The sequence below is a fragment of the Streptopelia decaocto genome (genome assembly GCF_964273445.1).
Source record: "Streptopelia decaocto genome assembly, chromosome: 2".
Classification (NCBI taxonomy): Eukaryota; Metazoa; Chordata; class Aves; order Columbiformes; family Columbidae; genus Streptopelia; species Streptopelia decaocto.
In genome coordinates this window covers 118,117,886-118,130,918 of record NC_138655.1, presented here as the reverse complement: position 1 = coordinate 118,130,918, position 13,033 = coordinate 118,117,886, and the positions used below count along the sequence as shown (strand labels likewise).

At 38.4% G+C, this 13,033-nt stretch overlaps 1 protein-coding gene across 1 annotated transcript in view; it reads right to left on the bottom strand.

The window, feature by feature from the left end:
• The window catches only part of CPNE4 (copine 4), a 280,894-nt gene that overhangs the window by 43,640 nt on the left and 224,221 nt on the right, over positions 1-13,033 (bottom strand). The window contains exons 9-11 of the mRNA XM_082044514.1: positions 7,003-7,089; positions 6,352-6,411; positions 855-988 (exon numbers count right to left, since the gene is read on the bottom strand). Coding sequence (XP_081900640.1) covers positions 855-988; positions 6,352-6,411; positions 7,003-7,089 — 281 coding nt within the window. The remainder of the gene's footprint in view (positions 1-854; positions 989-6,351; positions 6,412-7,002; positions 7,090-13,033) is intronic.

The following is a 13,033-nucleotide window of genomic DNA, read 5'->3' as shown; positions in this document are numbered from 1 at the left end:
TCACTCCACAATTCATACAGCAAGTATAGTGCAAATTTGACTAAAAATACCATTGTTGTTTTTGAGATCTGATATTTACATATGTCAAAGTGACGGGTGGATGTATATTACATGTGAAAAGATTAGAAAGACTAACTATGTAAGATACTATGCCTCACCAACAAAGAACATTTAAAGAAAATGCACTTGGTAATTAGATTAATAATGGGCAATTAATTGGACAGAAGAAGGCAGCCTACTTGAGAGCAACTAAAGTACATAATGTAATCAAAGCATATTTAGCCCAATTACCTGCATTTGTTTATTTTTTAAAGGCATGTTGTGTGCAAACATTAATGCTATCTTTTCATATTTATCTTAGAAGAGGTCAGGAGAACACTGCAAAAGACTACACATTTACTTCTAATAACAGACACGGTCACTAAGCAGTTCAGGCAACTACAAATTCAGTTTCAAACACAAATTCTCAGGAATGTTTTTCTGTAGGACGGGACAGAACCAGACTCCCCAGTGTACCAGAAAGGATGCAATCAGCATCTGCAAAATAGGCTTCAAGTTTAACACAAATAAAACATCCACTCAAACATGCACTTTTGGCATGTGAATACAAACCTGAAACTTAACACACATATCTGCCCAATGGCCAAGGACCAAGCCTTTCATTACCCTGAAGCTAATCTAAACCCACTGTCACTCTGAAAAGCGTGTTAAGGTAGACTAATCTTCCTGACACGCAGTCATTCCTCTTAAGTGACTAAACATGGAGCGACTGCAGCCGGCAGCAGGCAGCCATTGATTTCACACTGTGAAAACACTTTCTAAAGACAACTCGGTTATCAAATGTGGTTATTTACCTGTCATAGTCTTGGCAAATCTCCCCAACAGCTACCAATGCTTTCAAGTACTCGTTGGGTTGATAGGGGTGGATGTAATGCAGCGAGCAGCTGTTCCTAGGATCACCATTTGAGGCGGTGAAATCTATAGCTACCTGGAAAAAAACGAAAAGTTAATGTATTGTGGAGCTCTTCTGGACATAAGCATACCTACAGCAACCATGTGTCTTTACCAGAAAGGGTTTTCTGCAGAGATTGCAGCCTTAAAAGCAAAGGTTGATTTTACAGCCTACTTCATGAAATTTGAATTACGATAGTATTGATAAAGATGCCTAAAAGTAAATGACAGTTTATAAAATGAGATAATAAAACTAAAATGGCATTATTATTTTAAATGGAAAATTATTTTCTAATACAGATGAATCAAATTAACTATCTCTAGGTTCTCACACTTAATTAAATTATTCCAGCTCAGATATGTTCAAGACATAAAATCTGTGCAGCAAAAATGTCCTGAGAGAGTTAGAAGTCCTACTAAAACTATAAATTAAAACTAGAGTTAGTGACATTTCTTAGCTGTTTTAAAGCTTACTGTGGCTGTAGTAATAGTAGTGGATACTGCCTGTCTGGTATTTCTTATCTTCAAAACATATAAGCATTTAATAATTACCTCTCTCAGTTTTGTAGATGATAGCAAGATTAAAAGTGAGCTGCAGGGTAAAACTAAAACTTGAATCCTGCAAAGAGTTTTGTGTTGAAAAGGCTTAGAGAAGACTGTGAGAAGCATTCAGTGCAAAAGCAAATACTAATGAATCCTCTTAAAAATAACTTCTCCATTTTAAAATGCTCTCTAAAGGTCTCACTGAATATATATTCTTGCATGCATCTTCCTGTGATATGACTGTCATGGACCAGAAAGCCCTCATCTGAATTTTTGATGCTGCTTCCTAGAAATTCCTTAAAGGAGCAAAAAGAAAACCAAAGGGTCTCAAAAAGGGAATGAAGACATTTATAAACTTCCTTCTGATTTTTGTCCTTCCTCCAAAAAAGCTAACTGTTGGCTGAAGAAAAATATTTTTCACGGGGCTTCAGTTAGCTAGAAATCCTTTCAACAGCTTGATCAACCAAGAACCCCTCCTGCATCCCACCACATTTCAGTCAGGAGATACGAGCCTGATTTAGATTGCAAATAAAGTAATCCTTCACCTCTGCTTCCCTGATCTCTGCTCATACACTGAAGCAAGTGAGTCTGTTTTCTACCTAAATATTTTTTTCTGAAAATGATAGCTTGATTTAACTTGAATAAATTAATGGGATACATCTCATGTTCTCACTTGCATAAGAACACTAGTGGTTTGCGAAACCTAAGGTAAATTCATAGATACTTGTATGGACTAGCTGAGATTTGGGACATGGACTTTTAAAGAAAATTTGCCAAGTTATGCATATGTTCTTAAAAAGATGCAGATTTTCTCTGATATTAATTTAACTTCAGGTTTTTGTTCTGATTATAGAAACTGCAAAAATTTCACTGTATATGGAAACAGAGGGCATTCTTATAAAATTGTTAAAAGTGGGTGTTTTCACTGATAACCCCAAAACAGACATGAATGAGGCTGGAATGACACACCAGACAGAACTGGATAAATCTTCCTTTGTGTCTGTTAGCCCTGGCTAAATGCTTTTTAAGTAAAAACAAAAGCGCACAGTAGGAATAAGCAGTAGGTTTCATGAGTTTGGAAAAAAATCTGTGGCTAGTGTTCAGGAAAGAAAAACCCCTCCTCAAAACAAGCTTCTTTTTTGGAAATGGTCCTTATAGTAGAGATCTGCTGATAAGCAAAAAATATAACCATTTTCTACAGTGAAGCCTTCATGAAAATTTGTACTCGGATGCACTTTATTTGACTTTGATCCAAATCTCTGATTCCTGAGGGGAGGACTTTTAAGAAAGATGTTTGCTTTCACTTGCCAAAATTTCAAAATATCAACGCAGAGCTCTGCTCTTTTAGCATTACCTGGCAGTACCAGGATCTTGTGCAAATTAGTAGGATCAGGATTTGTAAAACTAACACATTGCAGAAACTAGGCCAATATCACAACGGAGCTAATTTTGCGAGCAGTAAGTAGGAATGTTTCTTACATCATATGTACATTTGATTTTTATCAGTGTATCTTTAAATGTATCCGTTCAAATGTACCAGTCATTTTCCCACAGCTAAATGAGAACACAACATAGCAATAAGTACACTCTTAGTACTCTTTTTTAACTCAGCCTTGTAAAAGGGCGATTTTCATTGCACTGAAAACATCCTACATACCCTGAACCTCCTGACTGATCTGTCAGCAACGAACCAGCCTGTCCAATATCGTGACCTGCCTAAGAGAGAATCTGTCCAATATATCTTTCTATTACACTTCCTTTTATGCATGTTACACATCCTTTCTGCTGTATTTCCTAAAGTGATGAAAATGTCTTCTGACTACAGACCCATTTGCACTGCCAACTTCTGAACATTTCTTCTGCGGCAGGGAACATGGTCTGATAAGATACAGCGGTTTGCAATAAGCCGTGCATAGAAAAAGCAGGTTGGAATCAGCACTATTGATCTCTACAGATGAAAGCTTCTTAATAAATGGTTTTAAAGTGAAGGAAAAGTTTACCTTCGTTTTTTCAGAGACATTCTTTCTAACTACAAACTATGTTCCTACAATAGATGTAGAAAGTATCCCAAGAACACACAGCATGATGTTACCAAAGCCTTCATTAGTGCCTTAAATTATCAGGTACATCATACTACAGCTTTTTGCTATCAAATGTATGCTTAGCATCCCCGTTTCCCTCCCTCAGCAAGTGCCCTTTCAAATTGCAGTTGTATCGTTCTGCCTGTACACAGCATGAACTCAATAGAAATGTCATTAAGACAACAACAATACACGCACCAGAAGAGTTTCAAATAATTCCAGATCCTTTCCAGTTAAAATAAAATGGAAATATGGGAAGGTGGAAGGAACAGGCATCCTCTGTTTCAGTGGTCTGAATTAACCAGGACTGTGTGAAAAGGAGATTACATGATGTATGCAGAAAGCAAGGCAGCACTGAATATCTCCCCTGTAGGCAGCATCCTTTTGCTTCAGTGCCCACTGGAGAATCTCTAATACATGTCTGGAAACAGCAACACGTCCCACAAGCAGTCACCACAGGAGGAAGTACAATATGCAACCAGTCAGCTTGTTAGGATATTTAAGTAGAACCATTATGCATGAACAGAGCTATGGGCACAGAGACATCCACAATGGCTTCCCCCAGGTTCATGTAGGTTGAAAACTGACAGTGATGAGTTTACACAATTCTGCAGCTGGTGGATTTACCATTGAGGTCAGCAGTAATTTAGGGATCTCTGTGCTTACCAGTGTAATGGATCTTTAATTTCCTTTATGTCCTCACTGCCTGTCCTTGCAGATGAATTTACCTAAGGTTCCTATTATCAATAGTTTTTTTTTCATTTCAGCAAAATGAAATATTAAAATAGTAAAATACAATAGAAGCAATACTTTCCATTTTAGCACATTTTAATGCAGCAGTTTTCAACTTGTGGTTCACAGCCTACTAATAGGAAATCTGCAACAAGCAAGTAAAAGGCAAGCAAATTGCCATGACCCCTCAGTGTGCTATGTAAGGACTTGCTCTTCCATTGGAAAACATTTAGGAGGAATCAAAAAGAGTTTGAAAAACATAGCTGTAACATAATAATATGTATATCCCCAGACACTTTCTAATGGTTATAGTGCTCCTGTGCTTGTGCTAGAGGTGTGGGAAATGCATATTAACCAGTCTTTGCATGTGCTTAAGCACCTGTGCTGATTTACAAAGGGCTTTTATGTACTACATTAAGACACTACTGTCTTTCTGCTAATGACCTTGAACACAGTTGATAATTGAGTTCCTTCAGTCATATTTTTAGGGAACAAATGTCAGGAGACATAAATTAAAGGGGTTTTGAGGGATCGGTGAGCTTCAGGTTTAGAGAAGAAATGGGCACTCCAGGCATGTGGGGACACCAGAAGAAGAAGACAGGTGAAGGCAGAAAGGTGATCACACAGGATGCTTTGCTTGAGAGGAGACAACTATGAAGATCTTTGTCCACTACAGTAGGTATTTCCTTCAAAACCAGAGAGAGAGTCCTCAGTTTTGGGTGTTATCCAATGAGTTTGCGAGGTGTACCAGCCAAGTGGATGCTTTACACCTCAAAATCTGATTTATGCACAATAAGACAATCCACTACTGACTATAGCTGTTGCTGTTGCTGGAAGTTTTTTGGGGGATAAAAAAAATGTTTCTCTTTTGTTAAATCTTTTTGGAACATGAAGGCTTGTCTATAAAAAGTGGAATGGAACATATCAGTAGATCCAATGTCTGATACTTGATAACTGGGAGCATAAAGAGGGCAGGGTGCTATAGGAAAAAGATCTCCAGAAGACTATTACCTTTGAGCATTAGACTTTACCCCTGTAACTAGGCATGAAAAGTCACATAAACCAGACCGGAAATCTGCTACAATCTGTATTCCTATGGGAAATATATCTATATTACTGTCATTTATCTCCTAGATTCAAATTACAAAAACCAACCAAACAAACAAAATAAACCACACACACACACACAAACAACAACAAAAAACCCCACAACAGCAAGAAAAAAACACTAAACTAAAAAGCTCAAAAGCACACAGCATTAAGTGTTTCTAAAATATTATTATTTGGAAATGCAAAATATTGTATTTGTGTTTATGGAGAGCTCTGCAAATCATTTTATCCCTTGTTTCTTGAACAGAATAGCTTCTGAATTTGCTCTAAATTACAACCTCGTCTCCCCGTAGTACCATCTTATTGTTGGTGGCTACAGCTGAGGTATGAAACATCAGCATCTACCCCAGACTGACAGAGGGAGGTCCCTGGCTGGACTGTCGCTCTGCACTTTCTTTATGGCACCATTACGGGGCAAAAACTTGCTTGAATGGAGGACTCATTCTGGAAGGGAAGACTGGCCCATAGGATTGATGAATAGGCCATCTAATATTCAAGTAGTTAAAGGCAGATGAGATGAAATCCCCCTTGGGACTTGGGGAATTTATTTGAAATTGTTGTGAACAAGCTGAGGCTCAAAAGCCAAAGGCCAGTCAGTACTATCACAGGGGCTAGTTCAGTTCTCCAGCTTTTGGGACTGGGTGTAGCTCAGATGGCATCAGTGGGACTCACTTAGCGTCTCACCCTTGCATGTGGTTGTCTTTAATTTTGTAACATGATTGTCATTGCTGCAAAATGTAAATCAGCATGTACAAGAAAAATCTTACTGCATTAGCATAGTTTTTTTTTTTTCTGGGTTTATTACATTTTGCAAGAAGACCTTAATAATTTACCAAGGAAAGGCATGTGAGAATAATTTCTCTGTGAAAGCAATGAATCAATATCTAAGCGGATTCCCTTTATTTAAAACTACTTAGAGAAGTAAGACACTTACTGTAAATTGTATTTGGCAGCCTCCCATGATATAATCTAAGAAAGAATGCATCTTGTGGATCTGCAGACAAGAAAGCAAGACATTCAAATCAGTTGCATACCACTCAAACATCAGAAAACTGCCTGGAGAAAGTAAATTGGAAGGTGGGAAAGGATCAACTGAAAACAAGGTAAAGAAATAAATTGTTAAATATAGTTTGAGGCAGAATCACAAATGTAAACAGAGAAAATAGCAAAATTCTAAAACTACAGAAAGCAAAATTCACATCAAAAGTAGAACCAAGCTTTGCTCCTTCCCAGTGGGAAGCCAGTAGAAATTTTGCTATTGGTTTAGGAGGAACAAGAGCAATTTTGTAGAAATGATGGAAGGATTAGAAGGGAAACACCCAAGAGGCCAAGATGTAAGAGTTTAGTACTGCCTACTCCATTGTATAACAGCAGGGAGAGCACAAGAGAAATGAAAGAGGAGAGTTTGGGACAGTCACATTACTTTTGGGATTCAGCTTCTTGTCTTTTACTTTTTTGTAATAGATCAGTTTCCATTGTCATTCTACAGGGAGTTCCACTTTTTTGTCTACACTTCCAATCACCATTAAAATATATTGCTGAGAGCTTAGTAAAGAAACAGTCAAAGAACGGAAGACATATTCACCTTGCACTGGTTGAGGATGACGATGCCTGAGTTCTTGTAATTCTTCTTCTTTGCTTTGTACTTGGGGTTAATGCATTCCCATTGTACCTGTGAAAAATAGCAGTCACTGCTTGAAGGGAAATTTATGTACAAATTGAAAAATTAATAAAAGTGGCACTCGCTGATTTCCACAGTTGACTGAATCCTAGCAAATAATTGTGCACACAGCAGAAAAAATGAAAACCACTGACTACACAGAGAATGATCTTAATAGAAAAAGGCTGAGGGCAAACATCTCTCTTGAAACATATATGTATGGACGCAGCACTGAGAGATATCCAGATTTCTGTGTTGTATTCTGGTCTTGTAGGTCCAGGTGTTACATAAGCAAGATTGAGAATCTTTTGAGATAGTTTAAGAGGAAAAAAAAAAAGAGGGAAATTAATGCAAATGAAAATACTGGAGGGAGCAACTCAATGCATTATATTAACTACAAAACTGCCTACGCAGTAACATCAGTGCTTTGTACTAAACTCTTGAGTAGAGAAATTCTGATCAGAGATCATCTCACTCTCTCTTGAAAGACAGCAATAGCTTTCTCTTTAAGTCTGATAGCAAAATTAAAAGTTAAGATAATCACTAAAAAATTACACCACGATGCAGTTAATTAATTACTGATAAATTTGAAAATTATCCCTAAGAATATATTAAACTGCCTTTTTGAAAATATTCTGATTATTTTTATTTAAAAATAGTGAATTTTAAAGCAAAATAATTCTGCTTTGTTACTGAAATACTTTGTCTTGTTCCCATCATAATATCTCCCAGAGTCTTACGGATTTCTGCTTTCCTCTGTTTTCAGGCAGATTGATAAGGCCAAGCTTTCAGACCCTGATGTCTAATGACTATGTGTTATTCATGCCTCTTATTGCAGGAATAAAATATATGTTTGTACACATAAATATTTATTGGCATTTGTAAATCCAGCTTTGTATAGGTAATGTCTTATTAAATATGGTTAAGAACATTGCTATTTTCTTTCAGGGTGCTGTTTGCAAGTGCTGGGAGAAAACATGTGAGCTGCTAATGTTATGTTGCATAACATAAAGAATACATCTCCAAAGGGAACAATGATGGTCTATTATTTAAAAATCCCTATTATGACATTTTCAAATGAAACAGATCTGTCTTAAGTGTTACAATATTTGTCTATAGCAAAGGCCTTCATATAGGGTCTGTCTGAGCAAAGTGTTTGAGCATGTAAGATCATTTTTACCTTATAAACAGCCCCCGCTATTTGATTTAATTTCAAACCATTGCCTAACAGCAATTATTTGGATGTCTATGAAGTATTTCAAACTTAGAGCTTTTGTCAAATGTCAAAAAAGGGAAGGCAAAACATATGGCTTTGGAGCAATATGAGACCTTTTCTGCACAGGAGAGAAGTACTTTCATCAGTGTTACTGCAGACAAGTGACTGAATGAAGAATGGGAAAAGACAAAAAAATATTCCAACTGGAGGAAGCACATCTGCTTGCTCTCCCAGTTAGCCTACAGCTCAATTATTTGTGTTGTGAAATGAATTTTCCAGCTGAGAAGACCGGCAGCCACAGGTCCACACGTTCAGGGGAAATCCTCCATGAACATTTTTTCTTCACTTAAGAGCAGCAGTTGGGCTTAAAAAACAAAAGCCCTTCTCTTAAAGAGAGCACTTGGTGACATAACACCAGAGCGCAATAAGCTTATATTTGGGAAGTCATCGGACAGCAAGGCAAATGCACTTTCCACTTGTATCTTGATACGTTGCTGTCTGGCAAAATGGTTTACCGTACACTTGTCTCTATACTTTATTGGAAGCATTTCTACAAAGAAATTGTGCTGTCTGTATATTATGAAGAAACTGTAATATATTGAATAGGGAGAAAAAATAGCAGTCAGGATTTCTGTTCCTCTCTTTGACACTGAACTGCACTGGAGAGACCTCATTACCTTCTCCTGAAGGTCCAAGGTACGCTTCCTTAATTTTATCATCCTCCATTTCAGTGGGCATGTTTAAACAAGGCCCGACCCATATGAACTCATACACTACGCACATAATTCCTCTCCTTGGGAAAAGGATTATTTAAGCCTGATAAACATAATGTTCATGTAATTGACTTCTAGAAGAAGTTTCCACAATATAAGGACCAAAGTGGCATAAAACACTATTTCAGGGGAAGAAAAATCTGTCCCTGTGGCCAGCCTCCCAGCTTCTCTGTGCTAACTGTAACATGCAATGAGGAATGTTCACCTACCTTTGCAAGGCATTTTGAGATGTACAGATAACAATTCTCCACAACTATCTAAAGCTTATTAAAACATTCAACGTGCAAATCACTAACATATCATTGGCTGATGTGGATAATAAAACAAAAGTTAGTAGGAAAACAGAAAGCAGGAAAAGAGAAAGAACAATTTTGCACCTATCAAATCAGTTGGTATGATAGTGTAAAGAAGGGAATAGGAGAGGAGGGAGAAGTCCTTTCCTAATTCATAGGTAGGCTTAAGAAAACAATAAGACTGTTTAACATGAAACTCTCAGTCTTCACTTACCCACTAAGATTTAGTTCTGATCTTGGCAGTTCCCACAGTTTGAGCTGAAGATGTGACAAGCATCATTTGAAGGAAATTCCCTATACGTACCTTGTCATTTCTCAATCTCTTTTAAAGGGAAGAGTTCAGAATACAGCTCTAAGCAGGTAAGTAACAATGAGAAAAAATTTCAAATATTTTGCTTACATTGTGAGGCCAACCTCAGCTTTCAGTCTGTTCTCACATTCCCGGAATTGATTTGGTATCTGACATTGTTTTCTACTGATTAATTTTTGTCCATTAACTTAACTTTTCAATTGAGAGGAAACTAATGCAAGAGTCTGCAATCTAACACCAATGGTAAACATTGTGAAGTCTGGATTTGTCATTCTGAAAGTCACTTAGCATTCCCTCTGAATGCCTAGCAGTTCTGGGCTTTGCAACTCTCCCTGTCAAACAACACAGTGAATCTGAAAGAGAAAGCAACCTGGTTTTAACTATTTCCTGTTAACATAAGTACTGTTGCAAATGTTGGTAATGAACTCCCAGACTATCCTGCTTTGGTGTTTCTTTCATACCCCCAAATTTAAGCCACTGTGTGGAGAATTTCTGAACTTAAAAAAACCTCCATCCTGTTATTCTTCTATGAAAGTCAGCAAAGTAATGCTGACACTTGTAAGGCCCTAATCCTCTAGTTGCTGTAACGAGGAGACACAGGTCCCTGAATGGGAGATGCTACTCTCTGCAGTGAAGGATGCTGCCTTCCCAAACTTCCTTACCCCTTCTTTGACCAAAACTTCAGAAGAGACGAGCAAATGGTGCAACCACCCCAGAGAAGTGGAGGTGACTAAGTGCAGGCAACCATTGCAGAAATGAAATTTGAATAGTATGTGGCTACTAATAGTGCAAGCTATTCAGAGAAAGAAATGAAGGTATCAGGAGAGTTTCATGTATGCTAAGGCAAGAGACATCATGCTACAGAGCAGCTGTGTTCTCTGGGACACTGTGCTTGCACGCCAGGATATCAGATAGTCCTGTGAGGAAAGGGCTGGAGACCTGTGGCAAAACTTGGGTTATCATGTTCTCTTGCTTCCCCTGCAATTCTGTTGTTTCTCTCTTGTTTCTTCATGTACAGATGCTGCAACAAATTGCATAGTTTGTAAATGACAAAGGAGGCATCACAGTCTAATGGAACAGGTGAAAAAACCCAATCGATAGCAGGCAGCATTCTATCCTGCATTATCTCCTTCTGATGCCCCAAGAAAAGCAAGATACTTTTAAGTGAAAGGCAGCTCCTCCTGCCTGAGAGGCTAGTTTATTCCTGTCATCCCTTTAGGCAAGAGGACAGGATAGATTTTCTTTTTCTCCTTCTGTCCCAGAAAGACATGCGCCATGGGAGAAGGGCTGCTTTCAATCACTATCGGCCAAGGCCCCAGCCTCACCTGAGCTCCTGAGGTTGCCTAATCACACAGATGTGGTAGGTACCTGACATAGCTGCATCCTCTTCTGAGGCCTCTGTTGCCCTCTCTGGGGCCAACAGCAGCTGCTGATGTTGCAGACAGTCCTGGACGAACTTGCCTGTCTCCTCATAAAACTAGATATGGAATTGCCCATTGGTGTCAATAAACTCCTTGGCCCATTACCAAATGCTTCAAGTCTCATCCACGCTCAGTTATCTGAAGAGCTACCTGATGCAAAGGCCCTAATTTAAGATCACAGTCAAATATCTTGACAAATGGGGGAACCCAACTTGCATGCCGTCAGGAGCCCATCCAATCTTGTGCACATCAGCAGCCATCCCTACCCCTCCTAATAACACCCCCAACTTGTGGAGATGTCAGTGGAGGTGGTAAATACGGTAGGGTTTCTTCGCCCCGCTTCCCTTTTGTGTGTGTGTGTGTGTGTGTGCGTACACACATGTCCGTTTTTATGTAATACAGTAACAGATTTTCCTTTATGTAAATCCCATGCTGCAGGAGGATCCAGGTGGTTTCTGTTTTTATGACTTCTTTACCCCAAAATCCCTCTGGTTTTATTGCTTCCATTTAAAAAAAGTTGTATCTTTTTTCTCATTAGTAGAGAATTTCTTCTTTCAACTGTGAAAAGCTTTACCAGTCTTTAAACTTTTACCAAGCTTTTCTAATCTTGTTTTAAAAGGTTTGATAAATTAATATTAGTAAAACCTTATAAAACTGCCAATATACACACACATTAATATAAATATTTTATATATATGTATATAAGTATATATGGGGCAAATCCTAAGTATACAATAACCTCAAAATATTTATCAGCATTCACTAAAAAGAAAACCCTGTCACAAGCAGGGACAGACTTGTTCTTACTGTGTTTTCTTGTGTCAAGGTTACGGTAAAGGAGTAAATGATGAATTTTGGAATGGTGGGAAATGTTACATAGAAGGTTTAGAAATGTCTACTTCAGACGTGCATTTGAAAAACAAGAGGCCTTTGTGCCATTTTTTATCTGTGGTCAGTGTGAAAACAGGTTAGGTGTTAGCATATAACAGTCTCTCACAAGGTACTTAGGGAATACACCACCAAGCTATTATCCTGAGGTTGTTTATGATCAGGATGTCTTCTTAAACAGCATGAATTAATTCCACCTGTACCACCAACCAAAGACCAACCAGCTGTCCCAGAATTCAGTCATTTCAGTCATGGAGAAGCAACTGTCACTCTGAAGGAGTCACAATTCAAGACTTGTGAATCTCACCCAGGACCTCCCACATTTAGGAAGGAAATTCATAAACTATTCACACCATTCCTGATCAAAACAGGTGATGAATCATTCAGAGAAGGAATCTTCTCTCTTTCCTTCACACACGACTGGTTCAATCACTAGTACGCTGTCAGTGTTAGATTCACAACATTTATCTAAATGATGCCTAGTCTTAAACACAAATTCCCAAGAAATCTCATAGTGGAGGCAAGCCAGCCAGGCAACTATAAGCTCATCTGATCAGAGGCTGAAACTCAAAACTTCAGATAATCAGTACCCAGCCCAGGGATGGAACTGAAACAGGCTTAGAAGCACGACATATATTCATTCTGACCATCATAAGTGGTTCTGTAGCAGTTGATAGATTGGCTACAAGATAAGCATATCTTGTAGCCAAGAGGAGGAGGTTGAAGTATGGGTCAGAATACTCTGTGCTTTCTGGAGGATAAACTATGTACAATTAAAAGGCAACTTCAAGATCCTTGTCAACTCCTCCAAAGATGAGGTGAGCTGATGAAATAGTGGGAAGTATCAGCAGTTCACAGATGATGCACAGTTTCTCCTACTCACTGGCACAAACTTCTCCCATCCTTATTGCTTAATGCTTTTCTGACAACCTGTGAAGCTGATACCAGCTAATACAGATGCTGCTGATGTGCAGAGGGAGAGCTGTGCCATTGGCACAGATTTGCTGCTGGTACTCAAGAAGAGTTCCTGGGTCCTCCATCAATGAAAATGTTCT